The sequence below is a fragment of the Nelumbo nucifera genome, chromosome 1 (genome assembly GCF_055504915.1).
Source record: "Nelumbo nucifera cultivar China Antique chromosome 1, China Antique-T2T, whole genome shotgun sequence".
NCBI lineage: Eukaryota > Viridiplantae > Streptophyta > Magnoliopsida > Proteales > Nelumbonaceae > Nelumbo > Nelumbo nucifera.
Genome location: NC_142649.1, coordinates 216,573,522 through 216,595,646, shown reverse-complemented (window position 1 = coordinate 216,595,646; position 22,125 = coordinate 216,573,522). Strand labels below are relative to the sequence as shown.

The following is a 22,125-nucleotide window of genomic DNA, read 5'->3' as shown; positions in this document are numbered from 1 at the left end:
TCCTTTCTATGTTATGTTCTTTGTAATTTCTTGCCCAACTAAGGGTCTCCTTGTAATTATTCAAATTTATCTTAATAAAATAGTGTTAGGGTGCTGAGAGGGAGTAATGTTCGAAACTCTCACTCTCAAACCCTCATTGCCGAACTCTCAAGGTCTGTTTTCTTTAGTTTTCTTCATGGTATCAGAACAGGCTTGAACTTCAGTATTCTAGGGCTAGAAGCTTCAGCTCGTGTTGCCTGATTCTTGGAGGTCATTGGAAGGTGCCCAAGACTCAAATCTCTTGGAGAAGTGGTTTGGTGGCCAAGAAGAATCAAAGAAAAAAGGGAAACAACTTGGTTTCTGATTTGAAGCTTAAATATTGTAAGTTGTGCTCAGATTTCTGGGTTATTTTTCTGTGTTTGGATTGTTGAAGTGTCCGAAATTTCTGGGTTGTTTCTGTACAGCTATTCGGTTGTCTTTTAATCTGGTTTAACCCAGAGATTTCTGGGTTGTTTTCACTCCTTTTTGGACTGTCAAAACTGCCGAAACATCCTTGGATTTAGTGCTGCAAATTGTTGCTTCTTTTTTGTTGTGTTTTGGGGGCCTGTGCGGACTGTTCTTGAGACTTTTTTCACCTTTGACAGTGGGGTCTTCTCTATTGCCCATACTGTGTTTGTAAAAAGGCCTCTTCATCAATACGGACTGGTATTTACTCTTCTTGGCTACTTTTTAGTGATTACCTTGAAGTCCCTGATTAGAAAAGGAACTTTGATTGAGTGCACAGTGCTTAGAAGTTTTCTGATTACTTCTTGAAGGCCGAACCAAGGTTCTACTTCAGTCTTGGTTTTTGCAACTTTCGGGTGTAGTTTGGCCTTGTGTATTGCTGTCTTGAGGTTGGTTAAACTCAGTCCTTGCTCATCCTCATTCGATACACTTGTAGAAGTCATCTGAAATCATATTTGAAGTGTTTACATGATGAACTCCTCAAAATTTGAAAACAAGAATGGTGCTGAATATGGACCGGTTCAGGGGACTCCAGGTGATTCTTTATTGATTGTGACCACATTTAAACTAGATGGAACTAATTATCTGGCATGGTCACAATCGGTAAAGATTTATATATGTAGTAGAGGAAAATGGGGGTTTATTTCCGGGAGCAAGAAGGCTCCCCCAGAAGATGATCCATCCTACGAGAAGTGGATGCAAGAAAATTACACCGTCATTGGGTGGCTTGTGAACTCAATGCAGCCACAAATTAGCCAACACTACCTATGGATGAATTCAGCAAAGGAAATTTGGGATAGTGTTGCAGAAACCTATTCCCAAAAACTAAATGTGGCTAGAGCCTATAAATTGAGAAGTGATGTGAAGAATTTAAGGCAAGGGGAGAAACCTTTAGCTGTATACTTCTCAACCCTGAAGTCTCTGTGGCAAGAAATTCACCTAATAGAAGCTGTAACTTGGGACACCACCAATGATGCAGAGACTTACAGAAAACTGTTTGAAAGGAACAGGGTGTTTGAGTTCTTAGCCGGACTAAACCCAGAATATGATATCACAAAACATAATATTCTTTCCAAGGAGAGTGTCTCATTGTCACAAGCTTATGCTTTGGTGAGTAGTGAAGAGAGTAGAAGGGCTATTCAGGTTCAAGGGGCTGGTATTAGTGATCACTTTGCGAATATGGGGGTTAAACCCAAAGGTGTTGTTGGGACATCTAGTGGCTCAGGAAAGAAAGAAGTATGTGAGTACTGCAAGAAACCGAAGCACACCAAAGACAAGTGCTGGAAATTACATCCTGATCTTGTTCCCATTCGGTTTCAAAAAAAACATGATAGTAAAAGGACAGGAAGTGCAAATGTGGTTGTTGGGCTAGATAGTGATAAGTACTATACTGAAGAGATGTCTGCTTGTGCACAGTTGGCAGCCATGAAAGCAGAATATGAAAAATTTGGGAAGATGATCAGTCATCTAGAGGATGTAACTTCTTCTTCCAACCCTTTAGGAAATTCAGCTTCTTCTGCATTTGCTCATTCAGGTAAAAGGGCTTCTGCCAATCATGCAACCACTTCAGGTAATCTTAAGATCCCTTGGATTATTGACTCAGGTGCTTCTGATCATATGACCAACCTTTCTACCTTGTTTGTTTCATATGACTTGCTTCCTGGACGTGATAAAATCACTTTAGCTGATGATTCACTTGCCCCTATTTCTGGCAAGGGAACCATCAAGGCTACAGATTCCTTGTTCCTACCTTCTGCCCTTCATGTACCTAGACTAAATACAAATTTGTTGTTTGTAAGTAGTTTAACCAAGTCACTAAACTGTTGTGTAACCTTCTTTCCTTCCTACTGTGTTTTTCAGGATCTGGAGTCTCAGAAGGTGATTGGGAGTGGCCATGAGACGAATGGAATATACCTACTTGATACTCCAGGACAATGCACTGATCATCCTGGGAATGTTGCTTCGAGTCTGTTTCTTCAGAGTCTATTAGTCGAATTATGTTGTGTCATCGTCGTTTGGGTCATCTATCTTTTTATGCCTTGAGTCATCTATTCCCTGAACTGTTTAAGGGAATTAGTTTGTCCAGTCTTCATTGTGAATCTTGAGAGTTATCAAAGCATTGTAGAAACAATTATCCTTTGAGCAATAAAATATCTTCTTTTCCTTTTAATATTGTGCACTCTGATGTGTGGGGGCCTTACCACTTACCCTCCATGGGTGGCTACAAATATTTTATATTGTTTATTGATGACTTTTCTCGGTTCACTTGGATACTCCTGATGAAATCCCGTGATGAAGTTCCAAGACTTGTAAGACAATTCCATGAATTTGTTCTAACCCAATTTGATACCAGGATTAAAATTTTCAGATCTGACAATGCAAAAGAATATTTTGAGAAGAACCTATCCTGCTATCTCTCTGACATGGGGGTTATTCATCAAAGCTCCTGTGTTAGGACCCCAGAACAGAATGAAGTTGCTGAGAGGAAAAATAGGCATATTGTTGAAGTTGCAAGAAGTATCTTATTTGCCTCACATGTTCCTACAAGGTTTGGGGTGATGCCATTCTCACAGCCACCTACCTTATAAACCGTATGCCATCCAGGGTTTTAGGGTTTAAGTCTCCCTTCAATCTCCTTCATCCGGACAAGGATCTTTTTCCTATTCCTCTTCGTGTCTTTGGCAGCACCTGTTATGTACATGTTCCAAGTGTCCAAAGGCATAAATTTGAACCCAAAGCCCACAAGTGTATCTTCCTTGGTTATTCCCCCACACAAAAAGGTTATTGTTGTTTTGATCCAAAGACTGGCTCTCGGTATGTCTCAATGGATGTCACCTTTGATGAGCTTTCTCCCTTTTATGGTTCCTCTCCGGATGGACATTGTCCACAGGGGGAGGATTTGTCACAGGTGTTTGCTCTTCCTCTTCCTGTCCCAGTTGAGTCTTTTGATGAGTCTGCTTCTCCTTCAAATGAATCAAGGGCGAATTAGTCGTTCCATTCTCCTTGTCCCAGTGTTCTTCCACCTTTACCTCCTCGTCTTATCCTCAATCCCAAGGTGTATCAAAGGCAAAGATCTAGAAATGAGCAGGTTGTTTCTCCTACAACACATGAGCCTCGTACACTTCCAGTCACAGATGAGACAACAAGTACAGTTTCAGCACCCTTGGAGTCATACTTCCTTGACCTTGATATTCCCATTGCTGTTAGGAAAGGAAAACGGAAGTGCACTGCTCACTGCATTTCCAAGCACCTTTCTTACAGGTTGCTTTCTCCTTCATACTTTTCCTATCTATCTTTTGTTGCTTCTAACCCTATTCCCAGGTCTGTGTCAGAAGCTCTTAATATTCCAGAATGGAGGGATGCTATGAGGTCTAAAATTGATGCCCTACACAAGAATGACACATGGGAAGTGGTTGATTTGCCTGAAGGGAAGGATCCAGTCGGTTGCAAGTGGGTCTTTACTATCAAATATCGAGCTGATGGCACCATTGAAAGGTACAAGGCCAGGCTGGTTGCCACAGACATATGGGATTGATTATCTGGAGACTTTTGCACCTGTTGCCAAGATGACATCTGTGAGGGTTCTTCTATCTTTAGCTACTCACTTTGATTGGCCCCTTTATCAATTGGATGTGAAGAATGCATTTCTGAATGGTGAATTACATGAGGAGGTTTATATGTCTCTTCCTCTAGGGATGTACGGAACTGATATGAAAGGAAAGGTATGCAGGCTGAAGAAATCCCTTTATGGACTAAAACAGTCCCCTAGAGCATGGTTTGAGAGATTTAGAATAGCACTTGTTAACTTTGGTTATGTGCAGACACGGTCTGATCATACTCTTTTTGTGAAGAGGAGTGAACCTCTGGCAGTATACCTCATTGTATATGTAGATGATATTGTAGTGACTGGTAATGATGTTTCAGGAATTCATGATCTAAAATCTTTCCTCCATACAGAGTTTGAGATTAAAGATTTGGGGGAACTGAGAAACTTCCTCGACATAGAAGTTGCTCGATCCAAGGATGGGATTCTTATCTCCCAAAGGAAGTATGTTCTTGACTTGCTCTTTGAAACTGGAAAGATGGGTGCTAGACCAGTTGCTACTCCTATTGATATGAGTCATAAACTCTCTGCCTCAGATGGAACATTGCTACTCCTTTCATCTCATCTGAAGGATAGTTGGCAGATTTTCTCACCAAAGGCATTCCCAAGGCAAAACTTCAGCATGATACTAGCAAGCTTGGCATGATTGACATCTATGCTCAGCTTGAGGAGGAGTGTAGAGAAGATGGGCCAAATGGCCCATAGGCTGCTTATTCTTTCTTACTGTTTATGTTCTTTTCTGTAATGGGCCTTATTCTGGGCCCATCCTTTCTATGTTATGTTCTTTGTAATTTCTTGCCCAACTAAGGGCCTCCTTGTAATTATTCAAATTTATTTTAATAAAATAATGTTAGGGTGCTGAGAGGGAGTAATGTTCGAAACTCTCACTCTCAAACCCTCATTGCCAAACTCTCAAGGTCTGTTTTCTTCAATTTTCTTCAGTTTTCTTCAATTGTTGATACGTGAATTATTGTTGGCACTTAAATGGAGGATCGGTGCCACAGCTACACTACGTCATCCCTCGGAAACACTAGTCATCTTCTCCTACTTTAAGCTGCAAGGAGCTTAACCTGCAGAAACGGCTCTACTAACTATAGGTTGCTAGCTCGCACGGGAGCCTTGAATGGCTCAACCCGCAAGGGTGACTGCAAAGTCCGTTGACCGTCGACTCTCGCGGGTGCTGCGAAGGGCTTGACCTTAGAGGCGACCTCACGAATAGGGTAGACGAGGCTCGTCCGGACTGATTACCATTAAGTACGAATTTAAAATGAGTTGAAAACTTGGCTTTTAAGTGCAAATTTAAAATGAGTTGAGGTCGGCAGGGCGGCTCCTATTGGCCGTCAACTCCCACAAGAACAATGGAGAGCTCAACCTGCGGGGGCAGCTCCACAGTCTGTTGGTCGTCAACTCCCACGGGAACCATGGAGGGCTCGACCTGCAGGGGCGGCCTCACACCCTGTTGGTCGTCAACTCTCGCGGGAACCATAGGTCGGCTCTGGATGAGGTGCCCGAGTTGTGTCGCCCTCATGGTGCTGGGGTGTCGTCCAAATGTTCTAAGAAGCCACATGTCATGATGTGCAAAGGGCCAAATCTGCCCACATCAGGTACATTTCTTCCTTGCCAAATAATTGAATGAAAATGTAAAGATTCTACAGTTTTCAGGGCTTCCCATCTCAGTTTTCATTTTATTTATGTATATTCTCTTTAAAAGTAAACATGTTCTACATTGATTTCATAATTTAAGATCAGACACGTCAAACATATTTCAGTAGAGATTTTATGTATATTCTCTTCTTCCTCCTTCCTCCTGACCCCCCTCCTTGGGAGGTTTACGCATCTTACGTTCTGAACTACGCCTCACGCCTCTAGGTAGTGGAACGCCCCGCGTCATGCCTCCGCGTTTCAAGATTGACATTCAATATCAACAGTGGTGTTGGTTTCTCAATGTTACAGTTTGATTTCTCAGTGTTTTATCTGCTTCCATTTCAGTTCTATTTGGTAGGTGTGAACATCGGGAAAACCGGCAGTTCACTTCATGGCCAAATGAATGGAGTTGCCACCCATCAGGAATTAATAATGGGGAGTGATGGGTCTCTCGGATTTAAATTTTATGAAATCATTTAAAATTAACAACTCCATACCAATCAACCAGGACAAGGACATTCCGGGCAAGTTGAGAAAGAGAGAGGGAAGGGATTAGGCACCCCTCTCTCTGGTCGGTGTGAATACTGTAGTTCCCTTTTCGGCTTACGAGGTATCTAAGAATCGAGTTCTCTAGCAACTCGAAGGAGCATAGTGTTTCTTTCTTCTGCCAGTCCCTTTTGGATGCAGGAGCCTGAGCAAAAGGATGAGGGATCCCTCACCCCTTTTCTATCAGAACCCCCACCTTCGGACTCAGCAAACTGGTTTGAAGAGCGAAGAAGCAAGCTAAGCCTCTCTGTTACCAGAGAACACTTTGATTCCAGAACAGAACCAACAAGACAATCACAGGAGCAAGCAAAACAACAATAAAAGAAATAAATAAGCAAATAAATAAAGCAGATAAAAAGATAAACTGAGACTGAATTACCTCTTGTGGCCTATGAGTCAGATTGTCGATGCTGCAATAAAGCTCTAGGTTCCGCTTTTTGTCAAAAACAGCTTTCAAATGGAGATGTTTCGGTCATTATTGATGCTGGTGAACAAAATTACAATGGGAAGCCACTATTGCCTAGGCGGAGTTTGGTCTGAGACTAGGAAGAAGGCAGCCGCAAGCAACGGGTATTGGCAAGATTTCTACTCGGCTAATACAGGGAACTGAGGACAGGAGGGTTCACTAGGCAGATCGCTGCTACTAAGAGTTGTAGCGGCGATCCATAACAAAAACAGAGAAAATTGGGAGGAAGAAGAAGAAGAATGGGAGAATAAGGAACAAAGAGAGAGAAGAGAGCTCTAAGTAGATTCGTCGTTGCTGCTTCTTTTTCCATGAGAAGACGACTAACAATGCCGTTGCTATTCAGGTTTTGGGTTCGAAGAGAGGAGACGATCAACAGTGTCGCCCCTCCTTTAATTCGGTCTCTCCGCCTTTCTCTCTCTCGAGGCTCTCGGCTCTCAACTCTCTCTATTTTCTCTTCTCATTCAAACTCCCTCTCAACTCTCGTAGCTCTCAGCTCTTGGACTTCCCCCTTTCTCTTCTCTCTCGAACTCCCTCTTAAGTTACTTCTCTCATTCGAGCTCTCTCTCTCTCTCTCTCTCTCTCTCTCGGCTCTCAACGCCAGAGAATAAGACCTCTCTGATATCTATTCGAAGAGAATGATGCTCCCTATTTGGCATTTTGGGAATGATGCTCCCTATTTAACAGGAGGGGGCAAGGGTGGTTTCTACCAAAATTTAGGGTTTGCAAGGGTAATTTTGAAAGGGGTATTTTGGAAATTAGGTCACGAACTCAAGGGTAACTTGGGAATTTGTCAAAGGGGTATTTTGGGAATTTGGTAAAAGGGGTAATTCGGGAATTCGGTGCAATGGGTAATTTGGCATTTTGGTAATTTTGAGGAAATGGATCAAACTGGATCTAAGAGGGTATTTTTGTAATTTTTGAAAAATAGGTCAAACTAGGTTTAATGGGGTCGAGTCGGGTTTCTGGTTCAATAGTGGGGATTTTTGGGTCAGCACATGGAAGGTTGAGATGGGTCTGACTATAGAGGGGGTTTTGTGTCCATGGGCAAATGAAATTAGTCGAAATGGAATCTTTTTAGATGGAAGGGTAAGTGTGGGTATTTTTTGCTAAAATTTGGCAATGTGGGGTTTTTGGGGATTCTGGATTGATTAGTGGGGTCAGATTGGCCCAATTGGGCCCAGGTTAGGCAGATCTAGAAAGGGCTGGATCCGGCTAATCTAGAGCCCCGGAATGGAATCTTGGTATGATGGAGGGGTAAGCAAAGGTGTTTTGGGATGAAATTTAACAGGCAGGTGTTTGGGGGTGTTTGGGATATGATGGTTATGTCTGATTTAATGGTTAAGGTGTGAGTGGGGGTTGATTGGGGCCATTGGATAGGTATCGGGCAGGTTTAACGGTAGATCTGAGGGCTCTTAGGGTGAAATTTGGGTTTTTTGGGTTTTGGGGTGTTTCGGAGAGATCGGAAGGGTCTAAACGAGTGTTTAGGGTGAATTGGAAGTTCAGGTGGCGGACCAAACAAAAATAGGGTGCAGACAGCTGCCCTTCTTTGTTGTGAGGTAGGAAACTACAAAACAACAAATACCAAAATAAGCACACAAATTTTTACGAAGGGCAAGCTTTGAAAAGGGGTGAGCCGAGGATAGAGGATTATGGCAAGAAAAGGTGAAAAAGAAGAGTTCTTCTGCAGCATCGTTTCATTGTGTTCAGGCCAGTTTCATTCTTGATAAAGCGACCTTTCCTAGGTATCAAGAACCTTCGGGATAAGGGTACATTTGCCTTGAAAGAAAATAGATAAAACGAAAACTATTTGGAGAAAAGACCACTCCTAGGTATCAGAAACCTTGCGGAATCAGGGTACATCTTCGAAAACTAGATCTAGGTGCATCTGTGAAAATTGGATAAATGTAAATCTGCGAACACTAGATCTGGGAAGAATATTGCAAAAACTGGATTAAAGTAAATCTGCAAAAAAAATGGATTAAAGTAAATCTATGAAATCTCGATCTGGAATAATCTACGAAAACTGAATTAAAGTAAATCTGGGAAATCTGGATCTGGTAAAATCTACGAAAAACTGAATTAAGTAAATCAGGGAAATCTGGTTATGGGAAAATCTGCGAAAAACTGGATTAAGTAAATCTGCAAAATCTGGATCTAGGAAATCTACGAAAAATAGGATTAAATTAAATCTGGGAAATCTGGATCGGGGAAATCTGTGAAATCTGGATCTGGGATATTCTACAAAAACTGAATTAAAGTAAATCTGGGTAATATGGATCTGGGAAAATCTGCAAAAAACTGGATTAAAGTAAATCTGTGAAATCAAGATCTGGGATAAAACTGTGAGGAACTAGATTAAAGTAAATCTAGGAAATCTAGATCTTGGAAATCTACGAAAAACAGGATTACATAAAATCTAGGAAATCTACGAAAAATATGATTAAATTAAATCTGGGAAATCTGGGAAATATGGATTTGGGATATTCTACAAAAACTGAATTAAAGTAAATCTGGGAAATCTGGATCTGGGAAAATATGTGAAAAAACTGGATTAAAGACAATCTGCAAAATCTGGATCCGAGATAAAACTATGAAGAACTGGATTAAAGTAAATCTAGGATATCTGGATCTGGGAAATCTGTAAAATCTAGATCTGGGATAATCTACAAAAATTGAATTAAAGTAAATCTGGGAAAATCTACGAAAAACTGAATTAAAGTAAATCTGGGAAAATCTGCGAAAAAGTGGATTAAAATAAATTTGGAAAATCTAGATCTGGGATAAAACAGTGAAAACTAGACTGAAAGTAAATCTCGGAAATCTAGATCAGGGAAAATTTGCGAAAAACTGGATTAAAATAAATCTAGGAAATTTGGATCTGGGAAGTCTATGAAACACAGGATTAAATTAAATCTGTGAAATCTAGATCTGGAAGTCTACGAAAAACATGATTAAATTAAATCTAGGAAATCTGGGAAATCTGTGAAAACCGGATTTGGGATAATCTACAAAAACTGAATTTAAGTAAATCTGGGAAATCTAGATCTGGGAAAATCTGCGAAAAACTGAATTAAAGTAAATCTGGGAAACCTGGATCTAGGAAAATCTGTGAAAAACTGGATTAAAGTAAATCTACGAAATCTGGACCTGGGGTAAAACTGTGAAGAACTGAATTAAAGTAAATCTGGGAAATTTGGATCTAGAAAAATCTGTGAAAAACTGAATTAAAGTAAATCTACAAAATCTGGATCTGGGAAATCTACAAAAAACATGATTAAAGTAAATCTGGGAAATCTGCGAAAAGATGAATTGAAGTAAATCTAGGAAATCTGGATCTGGGATAAAATAGTGAAAACTGGACTAAAAGTACATCTATGCTGGGAAATCTACGAAAAACATGATTAAAGTAAATCTGGGAAATCTGCAAAATACTGAATTGAAGTAAATCTAGGAAATCTGGATCTGGGATAAAATAGTGAAAACTGGACTATAAGTACATCTGTGAAACTGGATCTGAGAAAATTTATGAAAAAACTGGATTGAAATAAATCTGGGAAATCTGGATCTAGGAAATCTATGAAAAACTAGATTAAAATAAATTTGGGATATCTGGATCTAGGAAAATTTGGATTAAAGTACATCTAGATCTACGAAACTGGATTAAAATAAATCTGCGAAATCTGTATCTATGATAAAACTATGAAAATTGGACTAAAAGTAAATATGAAAATCTGGATCAGGGAAATCTGCGAAAAACAGGATTAAAGTAAATCTATCACTAGGAAAATCATGTTATGGACAAATTAATCATTAAGACAAAGGTTCAAAATTCTTGCAAAGCACAATCACAAAACACCAACAATCATTCTTTAGTTTTTTTTTGGTAGTTTTTTTGTTTTTTGTAAAATAAGAGTTTCAGATATCATTCATTTCATTCTTTCTTTTCTTCTTTTTTTCTCTTTTTTTCTGTTGTTTGTTGTTTTTTTTATTATCATTTATATCATCTCAATTTATTCAACTGAAACTAGTGTTGGTCAAAGAAAGGAGATTTACAAATGGGATTTCTAACGCGAGTCAAGGCATAGGGACTGACATGACCGATGAAATTTTCTTAGTAAGCAAAAGGATATGATGTGATAGTAAAGCCAAGATAGAAGTCGAGTACGCACTGAACCACTCAAACTGTGGCACGAGGAAGTAGTGCCTTCAATTCCAACTCACATGAGAATGATCATGTCCAAATGGGCTACATCCAGTTTGCATCAGATGAGCGTGTATCCGGTCATTACTCAAAACTCATTGAATTCAAAAGCCTGCATGATAGAACTGTGAATTGTTGAACATGGGATTCACTGTAAGAAAAGGCTCATCACAGGGGGTCTACCCCAGTTTTTTTTTCTTTTTTTTCTCTCTCTCTCCTCTTCTTTTTTTTTTTTTGTTGAACAAAAGAGGTGGGGCTATGAAGTTGACACTTGACAATTATGATTCTTCATCGCCGGCCGAATAGATGCCTGGATCACCTCTTGGGAAATCATCATATTTTCATCATCATCATTTTTTTTCAAGGCTTTTCTTCTTAGCCACATGGATAGAGATTGCTCTTCATACTCTTCACCAACATGAATCGTGCCTCTTTATTGATTAGGGAGGACTTTATTCTGAAACGAAATGTAAATGGGTAGAAAAATCAAAACTATATGTGGGTGTCATCATAAAAGATCCCGTAACGATAAAACCATCCTCGCTGCCCCAATCTCTTCTAACTGTTTCTTGATTCTCCGTATTGCCCCACTATCATTATCAATAGAATTACCAAAATTTCATTCCCTTTTTCCTCTTTCTCTCTTTTACTTTTTCTTTCTTTTTTTTTTTTTTTTTGCTTGTTTTGATGCCCACTCGCTAGAAAATGTTTATTGTGAAAAATAGTTGACAGGGATGCTCAAAGGGCCAAATAGGGGATTTTACTACATACTATCAGGATTGAATGCCTAAGGCCAAACAAACGGCCAAGGATGGCCTCCCTTCATTTCGTTATCGACTGCACGTTGTATATTGAAGAATCATATGTCGAGCAAATCCCCCTTGGGCATCCTCTTTCTCTCTTTCTTTTGTTTTCTTTTCTCTCTTCTTTTTTTTAGACCTTTGACGATCCCCGAGGTGCATTCTGTGGGTTTGGCTAGTTTGCCGAAAATAGGTCTAATGTATAAGCTCAACTGGTTAACTATCGACTTTAGCGAATTCAAGGGGATCAATGAGGAAAGAGGAACGGCCACAGATGGCCTCCCGTCCATTCTTTGATTAATCAACAGGGCACTAGGTGCCTTTGTTCTGTGTCGATTCAGGCAATCTTCAAAGGGAACGGGCTATGCTTGGGTAGCTATACTTCTACCCTAGTTTGAACAAAGATGATGGCTTTATTTATGGGCTGGGAGGTCAACAGGAAGTTTGATTAACAAGCTCTTGATCAACACTGACTTTTCTTAAAGAATGCTTATGGGACTGAGAGGAAACTAACTCTACTTTCTTCTGCGAATAGACAGCCTCAAAAGGGCTAATCACTCTCTTATAAGTAAGAATCTTAGGCAAGAAAAGGATAAACGGGGGAAAACAATATTTTATTTATGGAAGTGGCCGAACCCATGAGATGGGCTGCTCTACATACCCCTTTGAGATGAAAAAAGATTCCTTTTTTCACTTTAAGATGAAAAAAAATGTAATAATCTCCTTCAGGCACCACCATAGACACCCTTCTGGTACCCTAGAAGCTCCTCTCACAAAAGATTCCTTTCCGCAGGAGCAAGAGAAAAGAGAGAAGTAGCTACTCCCTCCAAAGGCCTCCAAAATAGGTGAGACTTGAACCGCCCTCTTCAGAAAACTTCAAGAAACCCTAAAAAACTAGGGCACCACTTCCTAGGTCAAAATTGAAGAGTCCTACAAAAACAGAACTCTCCCCCTTTCTCCAATTCTTCCTGAATTTGGTGGGAAACCCTAGACCAGCTACAAGGCAATACAGATCCACCAAAAAATCCAAAAACTAGGTTTACCTAAGGTCTTCGATCAGCATCTCACCTCACCATGCAGTCGGCCAATCTAGGGCTGCATGATGGAGCAGCTCAAGTAGCTTTCGGCCTACTCTGATACCAAGTAGAAGTTGATGAAAGTTGTTTTAGTGTGATATTTGTGAAGAAAAGAAGAAGTAGAAGAGTTTCAGCAAAAGAAAGAAGAGAAGAAGAAGAGAAAAGAGTGGGATGTCGCCAGAATTGAATAGATCTGGTCGCCCCCCCCCCCCCCCCTTTGATTTATATACTTTATAAAAAGAATAGAAAAGTGCAATGGTACCCTTAGTAGGTCGGCTACTTAAGTAGATGAACAATCACAACTTAACTTAACATAAACTAATGGGCCTAAGGCCCAATAACTTCCTAACTGAATTAAGTAAATAAAAATAAAACAAAGTTGGGCCAAATAACTTAAAATCGGCCCAATCTCAACAGACCTAATCAGAGTTATCCCCCCCTAAAGAAAGATAATTTTTCCTCCAAGAAGCAAGTCTTTTTTCGAATCTTTCCACCACCGGGTTCCAAAAGCTTTCTGTCGTGGGGTTATCTCCCAAGGGGAGGCCTAAATAAGTCAAAGGCCAATCTGAAACTTCATAACCTAGCAAACCTACGCATTCTCTTACCACCCTCTCCTCCATGTTTACCCCCACAATACAACTCTTACCAAAATTCACCTTGAGATTAGACATTTGCTCAAAGAGTTCTATTGTCAATTTTAAACTTCTAATCCAATTTATGTCCATAGTATCCTCTGCAAATTGCAAGTGGGTGAATGGAACTTCCTCCCTTCCTACTCTCCAGCCTCTCAATAAGTTCCTCAAGTCAGCTCTTTGAAGTAGTCTCCCAAGGACATTTGCAACCAGGGTGAACAAAAAAGAGGAGAGAGGGTCACCTTGTCTTATCCCTCTCAAGGCAAGGAAAAAGTCAACAACAATTCCATTAACCAAAATAGAATAATGGCAACTTCTAACACAACCCCAAATCGATTTGCACCATTTGTTCCCAAACCCAAAACATCTCAACACCTCCAGCAAAAAGGACCAATCCACTAGGCCATTGGCCTTCTCTAGATCTAGTTTGCAAACCACTCCCTTCATCTTTGATTTCCTAAAGCTCTCCAAACTCACTTGAAATAAGAATTTGATCAGTGATATATCTTCCTTCCACAAACACACCTTGGTTAGGTGCAATAATAGAAGGGAGAACTCTCTTAATCCTAAGAGATAGAACACTTTTGCAACTATTTTATACAAACTGTTTACCAAGATGATTGGCCTAAAATCTCTCGAGTGTGAAGCCTCTTTCTTCCTTGGGACCAAAGTAATAAATGTGAAATTCAACCCCGGATTAATTACCCCTCTTCTATGAAACTCATCAAAAACTGACATCAAATCCTGTTTCAAAATTTCCCAACAACCTTGGTAGAAAGCCATTGTGAAGGCATTAGAGCTTGGAGCTTTTGATCTGTCCATTGAGAAAACTGCTTCCTTTACTTCTTCCAATTCAAAAACTCCTCTCTAAACACTCCCTTCTCTCTTCTCCCAAATTCGGTCATTCCAGTCCATCAACCCAAACCTTTCCATTTAAAGGCCTTCTGAAGATGGATTGGACCCTCTACTTCCAATTTTAAATAAAATTCTTTCTTCTCCTACCATTTGCCACAAAGTGGAACAATTTAGTATTTCTGTCTCCCTCCTTTAACCATTTGCACCTCAATTTCTGTTTCCAACTTATTTCCTCTTTATGCAAAAGGTCCTCCAGTTGCCTTCTCAGATTCCATCTAGTCTCCCTATCTACCTCTCCAAAAGATCCCCAACTTCTTTTGTATCCAAATCCTCAATCTGCTACATCAAACCTTGCTTTCTTTCCTCCAATCTCCCAAACTCCAAAAGGCTCCACTCTTTTACCTGAGATTTTAGATATTGTAACTTCTTGTGGAATCTCATACCATCCCAAATTACGGAAGGATTGTAATGCTCCCACCATTCTCTGATTTTCTCAGTGAACCCTGGCTGAAGTAACCACATATTCTCAAACCTAAAAGGGGTTCGCCTCTCACTTCCTCCTTACACAACATTATAGGCCAGTGGTCTAAAATGAGTCTAGGGAGAGCTCTAGATGTCAAATTTTCCCAGTGCTCCTCCCAATCTAAGGAGAACAAGAACCTGTCCAGCTTGGAGCAGATTGGACTTGATTGAAGATTGGACCAAGTAAAGTTATTATTCAGGAGAGGGATTTCTTTAAGCTCAAAGGTAACCACAAACTAGTTGAATTTTCTCATGCTGGTAATCACACTCTGTCTAGGGTTATTGGTTTCTCCTGCAAATCTCACCAATAGTAAAGTCCCCTCCCACACACCAAGGTCCATCCCATAAGCCCCTTACATCACTCAATTCCTCCCACAGTTTCTTCCTTTGCCCATAGTCATTGGGGCCGTATAAATTAGTTAACACCCATTCAAATCCATCTTCCACCTGCCTAAATTTCATTGAAACTGAGTGATCACCTATTAATTCCTCCAACCCTACCATCGCATCCTCTTTCCACAATGTTACTATCCCACCAGAAGATCCCCATGAGGGAGAAGCCACCCATTTTATTCCCCTAGATCCCCATATACTCCTTGCCTATCTGCTATCAAAATCCATTCTTTTGGACTCTTGAAGCAAAACCACATCCAGGTTGAATTTTCTAACCACCTCTTTAATAGTTGCTCTTTTCCTTGCACTACTCAAACCCCTCATATTCCAACTAAGGAGCTACTCTTATGTTCCTTCAAATGGGTTTATTTTTAACTCTATCCTTTCTAGTATTCTCATTCATCCATCCCAACATTGGGTCAAATGGGTCAACCTGTAATATCATAAATCAAATAGTAAAAAGATAAAAATGCAGAAAAATTGGATATGCCTCCAATATTATACATTCATCATATTAAGTAAAAAAATGTGATAAATGAGAATTAATATTACTAACAATGGAAATGGATAAAATACAACAAAAAAGAAAAAGAAAATTAATTTCTAACCCACGATCCATTGATCAGGTCAAATAGTTAAAAGGTTCAACTGGTTAGGTCGTCGGGTCATTGACTGAGTAAACTTCTTTTTACATGTAAACAATTTAGGGGCTAATCAGACCCAGAAACCTGCCCGGGTAACAAGCCAGCCTGTCCAACTAGTTGGCTCAACCACAGGTTGAAAACATTGAAATCCATTGGTCTCCAATACTAAGAGTACCCTGATTCCACTCCTATTATTATTAAACTTACATTCCATATATTCTGTTTTAGTCCTTTTTTTTGCTCCATTTTAGTCTTAATTATTTTAAAATAATTTTTTCTAAAGCATTTGTCCATAAATCCAATTTTAAATTTAATTCCTCTTTTTCGTTTCATCAAAATTGTTTTGGTAAAAAGTTTCATCAATTAATACTATGGCATCAGCAAACAACAAACACCATAGGACCACATGCTGAGCCATGGTGAAGTCCATTGTGATAGGAAAGTCTGATGTCTCCCATATGTGTTACAACGTTAGTTGTTGCACCTTCATGCATGTTCTTAATCAAGTCCAGATACCTATTTGGCACTCCTATCTTCTCCAAAACCCACCATATTATCTTTTGAGGAACTCTATATGTAAAATGTGAAAGTATATATATGGGAAAGGGGCTGCAAGTTTTTCAATGAAGTGGTAGCCATTTCAAAATTATAACCCCAAGAAAAACAAAACTACATTTCTATAATGCAAAAGCCTATATTTCAGACCTTTCAAAGCCACAACATTTGAAGATAGGACAAAACCATCAATGATGAAGACAACAGAAGCTGGAAATTCCCAAACCTGTACAATTTTAATGCCAAATTTATTAGATATGACAACAATGGAAAAAAAGGACAACTCTTTTGCTAAGACAAAAAGATAACCTGATTAAAGAGTATAACACAAAAAAGAACTATGTCCTGTTTTTTTTTTGATCAATTAAAAGAACTATGTCTATAGTGGAGATTAAAATGTATAAATAAAACTAAATGCTAATATACCATCATGGCTATGAAAAAAACCTTGAAGTAGCTTGAAACAACAATGGCCAATAAAATGTCTTTGTACCTGTGCAATTAACTAGAGCAATAAACCACCATGTTTTCACATTTGTGTATGTACAAAAAAGAACATACAAGACTTAATTCCCAATTAACAAAAACAATAAAATCTCAAATAATGCAAGCCTATTTCTTAATTTTTGCTCTTGAATAAACCAATCAGTGCACACAAATAAATTAAAAATTAATAGCAACTATTTCCCTGAGAAAAACATGTTTACTACTAAGTAGGAGGATGTTGTTTCCCATGGAAAGAACAATAACTAACAAGACTTTCACGGTTAATCACCATATGCATGTTAACTTCTATAAACAGGGAAAGTAAACAATTGTTCAAGTTTAGTAAGATCCAGCAATTATACCACATGGGGAAACACCACTAATGAAATTGAATTATTCTTCTAGGTCATATAACACAGCTATTGGCTAAACAATCAAATCCAAAGAAATTTATCTTCTCTCTTCACGGAAATCTAATAAACACTCTCTAATCATTAGGTAAGTCAGGTGACATAAAAACCAGCAACATATTGCAACTCCAAAAAACATCTGGGCATAATCTTCTAGATGACAAAGTGTCCATGCTGTCCATATACAGACAAGACATGGCAGGAAAAAGTGTCAAACATGAAATTACACAACTACGTTAAAAGTTGAATTATCTGAGACCAAATGATTCCAATGTACAGCTACCTAAGGTACCATAAAGGGGAGCTAGAAAGTGTCAGGGTAGGGATATCAATGGGTTGGATTTGGAACAGTTTGCCTTAATCAAAACCCAACAGACTTGACCCATGAACAGTACCGCTGTTCTTAGTGAAGGCTATATTCACAAAATTCCAAATTTAACTGTCACCCATTAAAGAGTTTTCTGAATATTTCATCATGAACATCTGTCACCTGTGATCTTTTGTGTACTCATTAAGGTTTATGATAAACATAGTATCGATTTCAAATAAAACAAAAATATAGTTTCAACTTTCAAGTCTTTTTCTTACACGAGAGAAAGAGAGAGATTAATATAAGTCACACATAACAATACCAAAGTATTTTTTTTTTATCAATATAACAATACCAAAGTATCTTTATGAGTTAGATAAACAAACGTCAAAACACCAAATGAAAAGGAACGAAAAACCAGAACCAAGTGATGTCATGGATTACTCAAGGCAGATTTACCTAAATGACCTAGGAAAGGATTTTCTATGTGGCAAGATGATTGAGGGCCCAAAGAATCGCACAAATTCTTCTTACCACTCCCTATTAATGGTGCAAATTTCAATGCCAAAACACTTCCCACATATTCAAAACATGCCCATTTTTTAGGCATGTCTTATATTAGTTGAGAGTAGAAATTGCTGAAAGTTGTTTTTGATATGATCTTTATGAAGAAAAGAAAAGAAGTTGAAAGGTTTCAGTAAGAGAAAGGAAGAGAGGAAGTTGAAGAGAACAGGATGTCGCCATAATTGAATAGATCTGGCCGCCACCCCCTTTTGATTTATATACTTTATAAAAAGAATGAACAAATACAATAATACCCTTAGTAGGTCGGCTACTTGAAGTGGCTGAACAGTCATAACTTAACATAATACCCTTAGTAGGTCGGCTACTTGAAGTAGCTGAACAGTCATAACTTAACATAAACTAATGGGCCTAAGACCCAATAACTTCCTAACTGAATAAAGAAAATAAAAATAAAACAAAGCTGGGCCAAATATCATCGGCCCAAACTCAACACTCCCCCTCAAATTGGGAGTAAATGTCACACATTCCCAACTTGCGTAGATCATGCTCCAGCTTGTTTCTTGCAACACCTTTTGTAAAAACATCAGCAAGCCGCAAATCAGAAGCAACATATGGAAAACAAACTTCCCCTAAAGCCACCCTCTCTCTTATAAAATGTCTGTCCACTTCAATGTGCTTTGTCCTATCATGCTGAACTGGTTGTGTGCAATGTTAATTGCCGCCTAATTATCACAGTATAGCATCATACGTTCTTCTACCTCAATCCCAATTTCACCTAGCAAGGAACGGATCAAGAGGAGATCTGAAACTCCATGTGTCATGGCTCTGTATTCAGCTTCTGCACTTGACCTTGCCACAACTGTTTGTTTCTTACTTTTCCACAAAACCATATTGCCTCCAACAAGAGTGCAGACTCCTGATGTAGATCTCCTGTTATCTAGGCATCCTACCCAATCAGCATCTGTGTAAGCCTCTAGCTTCAAGTGTCCATGGTCAGCAAATAGTATGCCTCTGCCTAGGTGTCCCTTCAGATAAGCAAGAATCCCATCAACAGCCTCCCAATGCTGAACTCATGGGACATGCATGTATTGACTCAACACACTCACTGCATAAGAGATGGCTGGTCTTGTCATACATAAATATAACAACCGCCCCACTAGTCTCTGATATCTCCCAATGTCCTTCACTAGCTCACCTTCTAATGCATTAATTCTATGATTTTGATCAATAAGAGTACTAGTTGCCTTTGTTCCAAGTTTTCGTGTCTCTTGTAAAAGGTCCAGAACATACTTCCTCTGTGAGATAAAAATTTCATGCTTTTATTCATCAAAAAAAAAAAATTTCCATGCTTTGATCTTACTACCTCAATGCCCAAGAAATACCTCAACTCCCCAAGATCCCTAATTTCAAATTCTCTGTGCAAATTCTTCTTCAAACTATCAATCTCACTTAGGTCATTTCTTGTAACTACAATGTCATCCACATAAACTATCAGAACTGACACCAGGGACCCCCTCCACTTCACAAACAAAGTACGATCTGATTGAGTCGGAGTATAGCCAAAAAGCAATCAAGGGTTTTTTGAACCTGTCAAACCACGCTCTGGGTGACTGTTTCAAACCATAAAGAGACTTCTTAAATCTGCATACCTTTCCAATATATACTTCTTCTTACAGGTCCCCCATTAAGAAAGGCATTTTTTCACATCAAGTTGGAAAAGGGGCCAAGAGTATGTAGCAACAAGAGAGAGAAGGACCCGAACAAAATTCATTTTTGCAACTGGTGAAAAAGTCTCTAAGTAGTCAATGCCATAGGTTTGAGTGTACCCTTTTGCAACCAGTCTTGCCTTATACCTTTCTATACTTCCACCTACCTTGTATTTAACTGTATAAACCCATCTGCATCCAACTGTCTCCTTGCCCTTTGAAAAATCCACAATCTCCCACGTTTGATTTTTAATTAAAGATTCCATTTCTTCCTGAATAATTGTCTTCCACTCAGGTTTGAAGAGAGCCTCACTGACACCCTTGGGTATAGACACGGAGTCAAGGGAAGAAAGGAAGGCTCGATAAGAAAGAGAAAGTCCATTGAAGGAGAGATACTACGAGATACAATGAGCAGTACACTTTCTCTTCCCTTTTCTGAGTGCAATAGAAAGGTCAAGGTCATTTGTAATGGGGTTAGTGGAATCAATAGGAACTAAAACATCAAAGAGAACAAGAGGAATACCAGAGTCAGTGTCAGCCGAATCTGAAGTCTCCAAGGAGTCGATAGGAAGTGATGTGGGTTCTTCTTCTGTGGAATCAACCTCCCTGTGAAGTCGCAGGCGCTGTCATGAGAAGCACTAAGAAACAGGATGCAAGGGAGGTGGTAAAGTAGGTGACATAAGAGGATTAGACATAGGAGGGTCAGACATAGGAGTGGACACAGGGACTGGAACTGGAAGAGGAATAGACTGCACACTTCCTTCCCCAATACACTCCCCCTGAGAAGAACCCCTCTGGAAGAAAGGTGTGGACTCAAAAAAGGTGACATCCATAGTAACATACCAACCAAGGTTCAAAGTATCGACACGTATCGACCCGTATCGGCCGATACGTATCATTCCTGGACCTCTCCGATACACCCTTACAGTGGATGTATCAAGGGTCTGACCGGTTCAGGGTGTAGAGGAGGCCTAAACCGGCTCCCCTAAACCAGTTGCGAAAAAAAAATAAAAAAAAAAAAAAAGCACTAAAAAGATGTATCGATTCACCTAATACACCCAGAGACTGGTCATAGCAACAGTTTCCTTTCTGATTTTCTGCATACCTAAGAAAAACACACTTCTTTGCCTTCGGATCAAGCTTCGAGTAGTGGAGACCAAGAACATGAGCAAAGCAAACACAACCAAAAACCTTGAGAGTAATGTGAAACATCTCCCCCTCAAGAAAAAGGTTGAATGGGGTGCTATATCCAAGAACACGAGAAGGCACCCTATTAATCAGAAAAACTGCTGTGAGAACTGCATCCCCCCAAAATCGAACTGGAATAGTAGATGTTATCATCAGGTTCAAAAAATCGATACGATACGCCCGATATGCCTATTTACAGGTGTTTCAGGATCCCATTATTTTTTAATGATAAATATGGGTATTAAACAACCCAAAAACCAAATTTTGAAATATATATATATATATATATTTCCGCATGGTTCAAAGTACCGATATGCCTCTGCGTATCGATACTTTGAACCATGGTTATCATCATGCTCCTTGCAATCTCTACAATGTGTCTGTTCTTCCTTTCTGCTACACCATTTTGCTGTGGAGTGTAAGAACAACTACTTTGATGAATTACTCCATACTCTGATAGATATGAAGCAAGGTTCTTTTTTTGATGAATTACTCCATACTCTGATAGATATGAAGCAAGGTTCTTTTTTTGATGAATAATAATAAGTTTATTGATTCAGAAGCAAATTTAGAGTGAGTTCATACATCATCCCAACGAGAGGCGCGAGCTACAGCCCCTCCTTGAATCTTACAAGTAAACTAGGAAAGAAAAACGAGAATCACAACTGAGCCCAAAATAACTCTTCCCTATTTACCCCTTGCTTAGCTAACACATCTGACAAAGTATTTGTTGATCTCCCCACCCACTGTACAGTGACCAACATGTTCCTTGTCAACCAACTAAATTTCTTCATTTCATTCTTGTATCGCCACATAGCCTCTTCAGAATTTTTCAACCAACCCACCACCACTTTGGAATCCCCCTCGATTATTAGGTGTTGTACCCCCAGCTGGTTTGCAAATTGCACCCCTTTTACAGCAGCTAAAAGTTCTGCCCTGATGGAGTTCCCAATTCCCAAGAGACCCGAGTAGAGCAACAAAATCTCTCCCTTCTCATTTCTCAAAGCACCCCCCATTCCGGATAATCCTGGATTACCCATGCTGCTTCCATCAAAGTTAACCTTTAGTGAGCCTTCGGG

General features: G+C 39.4%; 1 protein-coding gene across 5 annotated transcripts in view; it reads right to left on the bottom strand.

The window, feature by feature from the left end:
• The window catches only part of LOC104585777 (protein ARV 2), a 51,703-nt gene that overhangs the window by 8,335 nt on the left and 21,243 nt on the right, over positions 1-22,125 (bottom strand). For 2 of the 5 annotated variants that reach the window (XM_088896201.1, XM_010242758.3), the window contains exons 8-9: positions 16,848-16,914; positions 16,572-16,647 (exon numbers count right to left, since the gene is read on the bottom strand). In XM_088896201.1, coding sequence (XP_088752327.1) covers positions 16,572-16,647; positions 16,848-16,914 — 143 coding nt within the window. Of the gene's footprint in view, positions 1-6,658; positions 8,706-16,571; positions 16,648-16,847; positions 16,915-22,125 lie in introns of those variants that run through there. The other 3 variants (XM_088896202.1, XM_019200565.2, XM_010242759.3) reach the window with 3 other exon arrangements.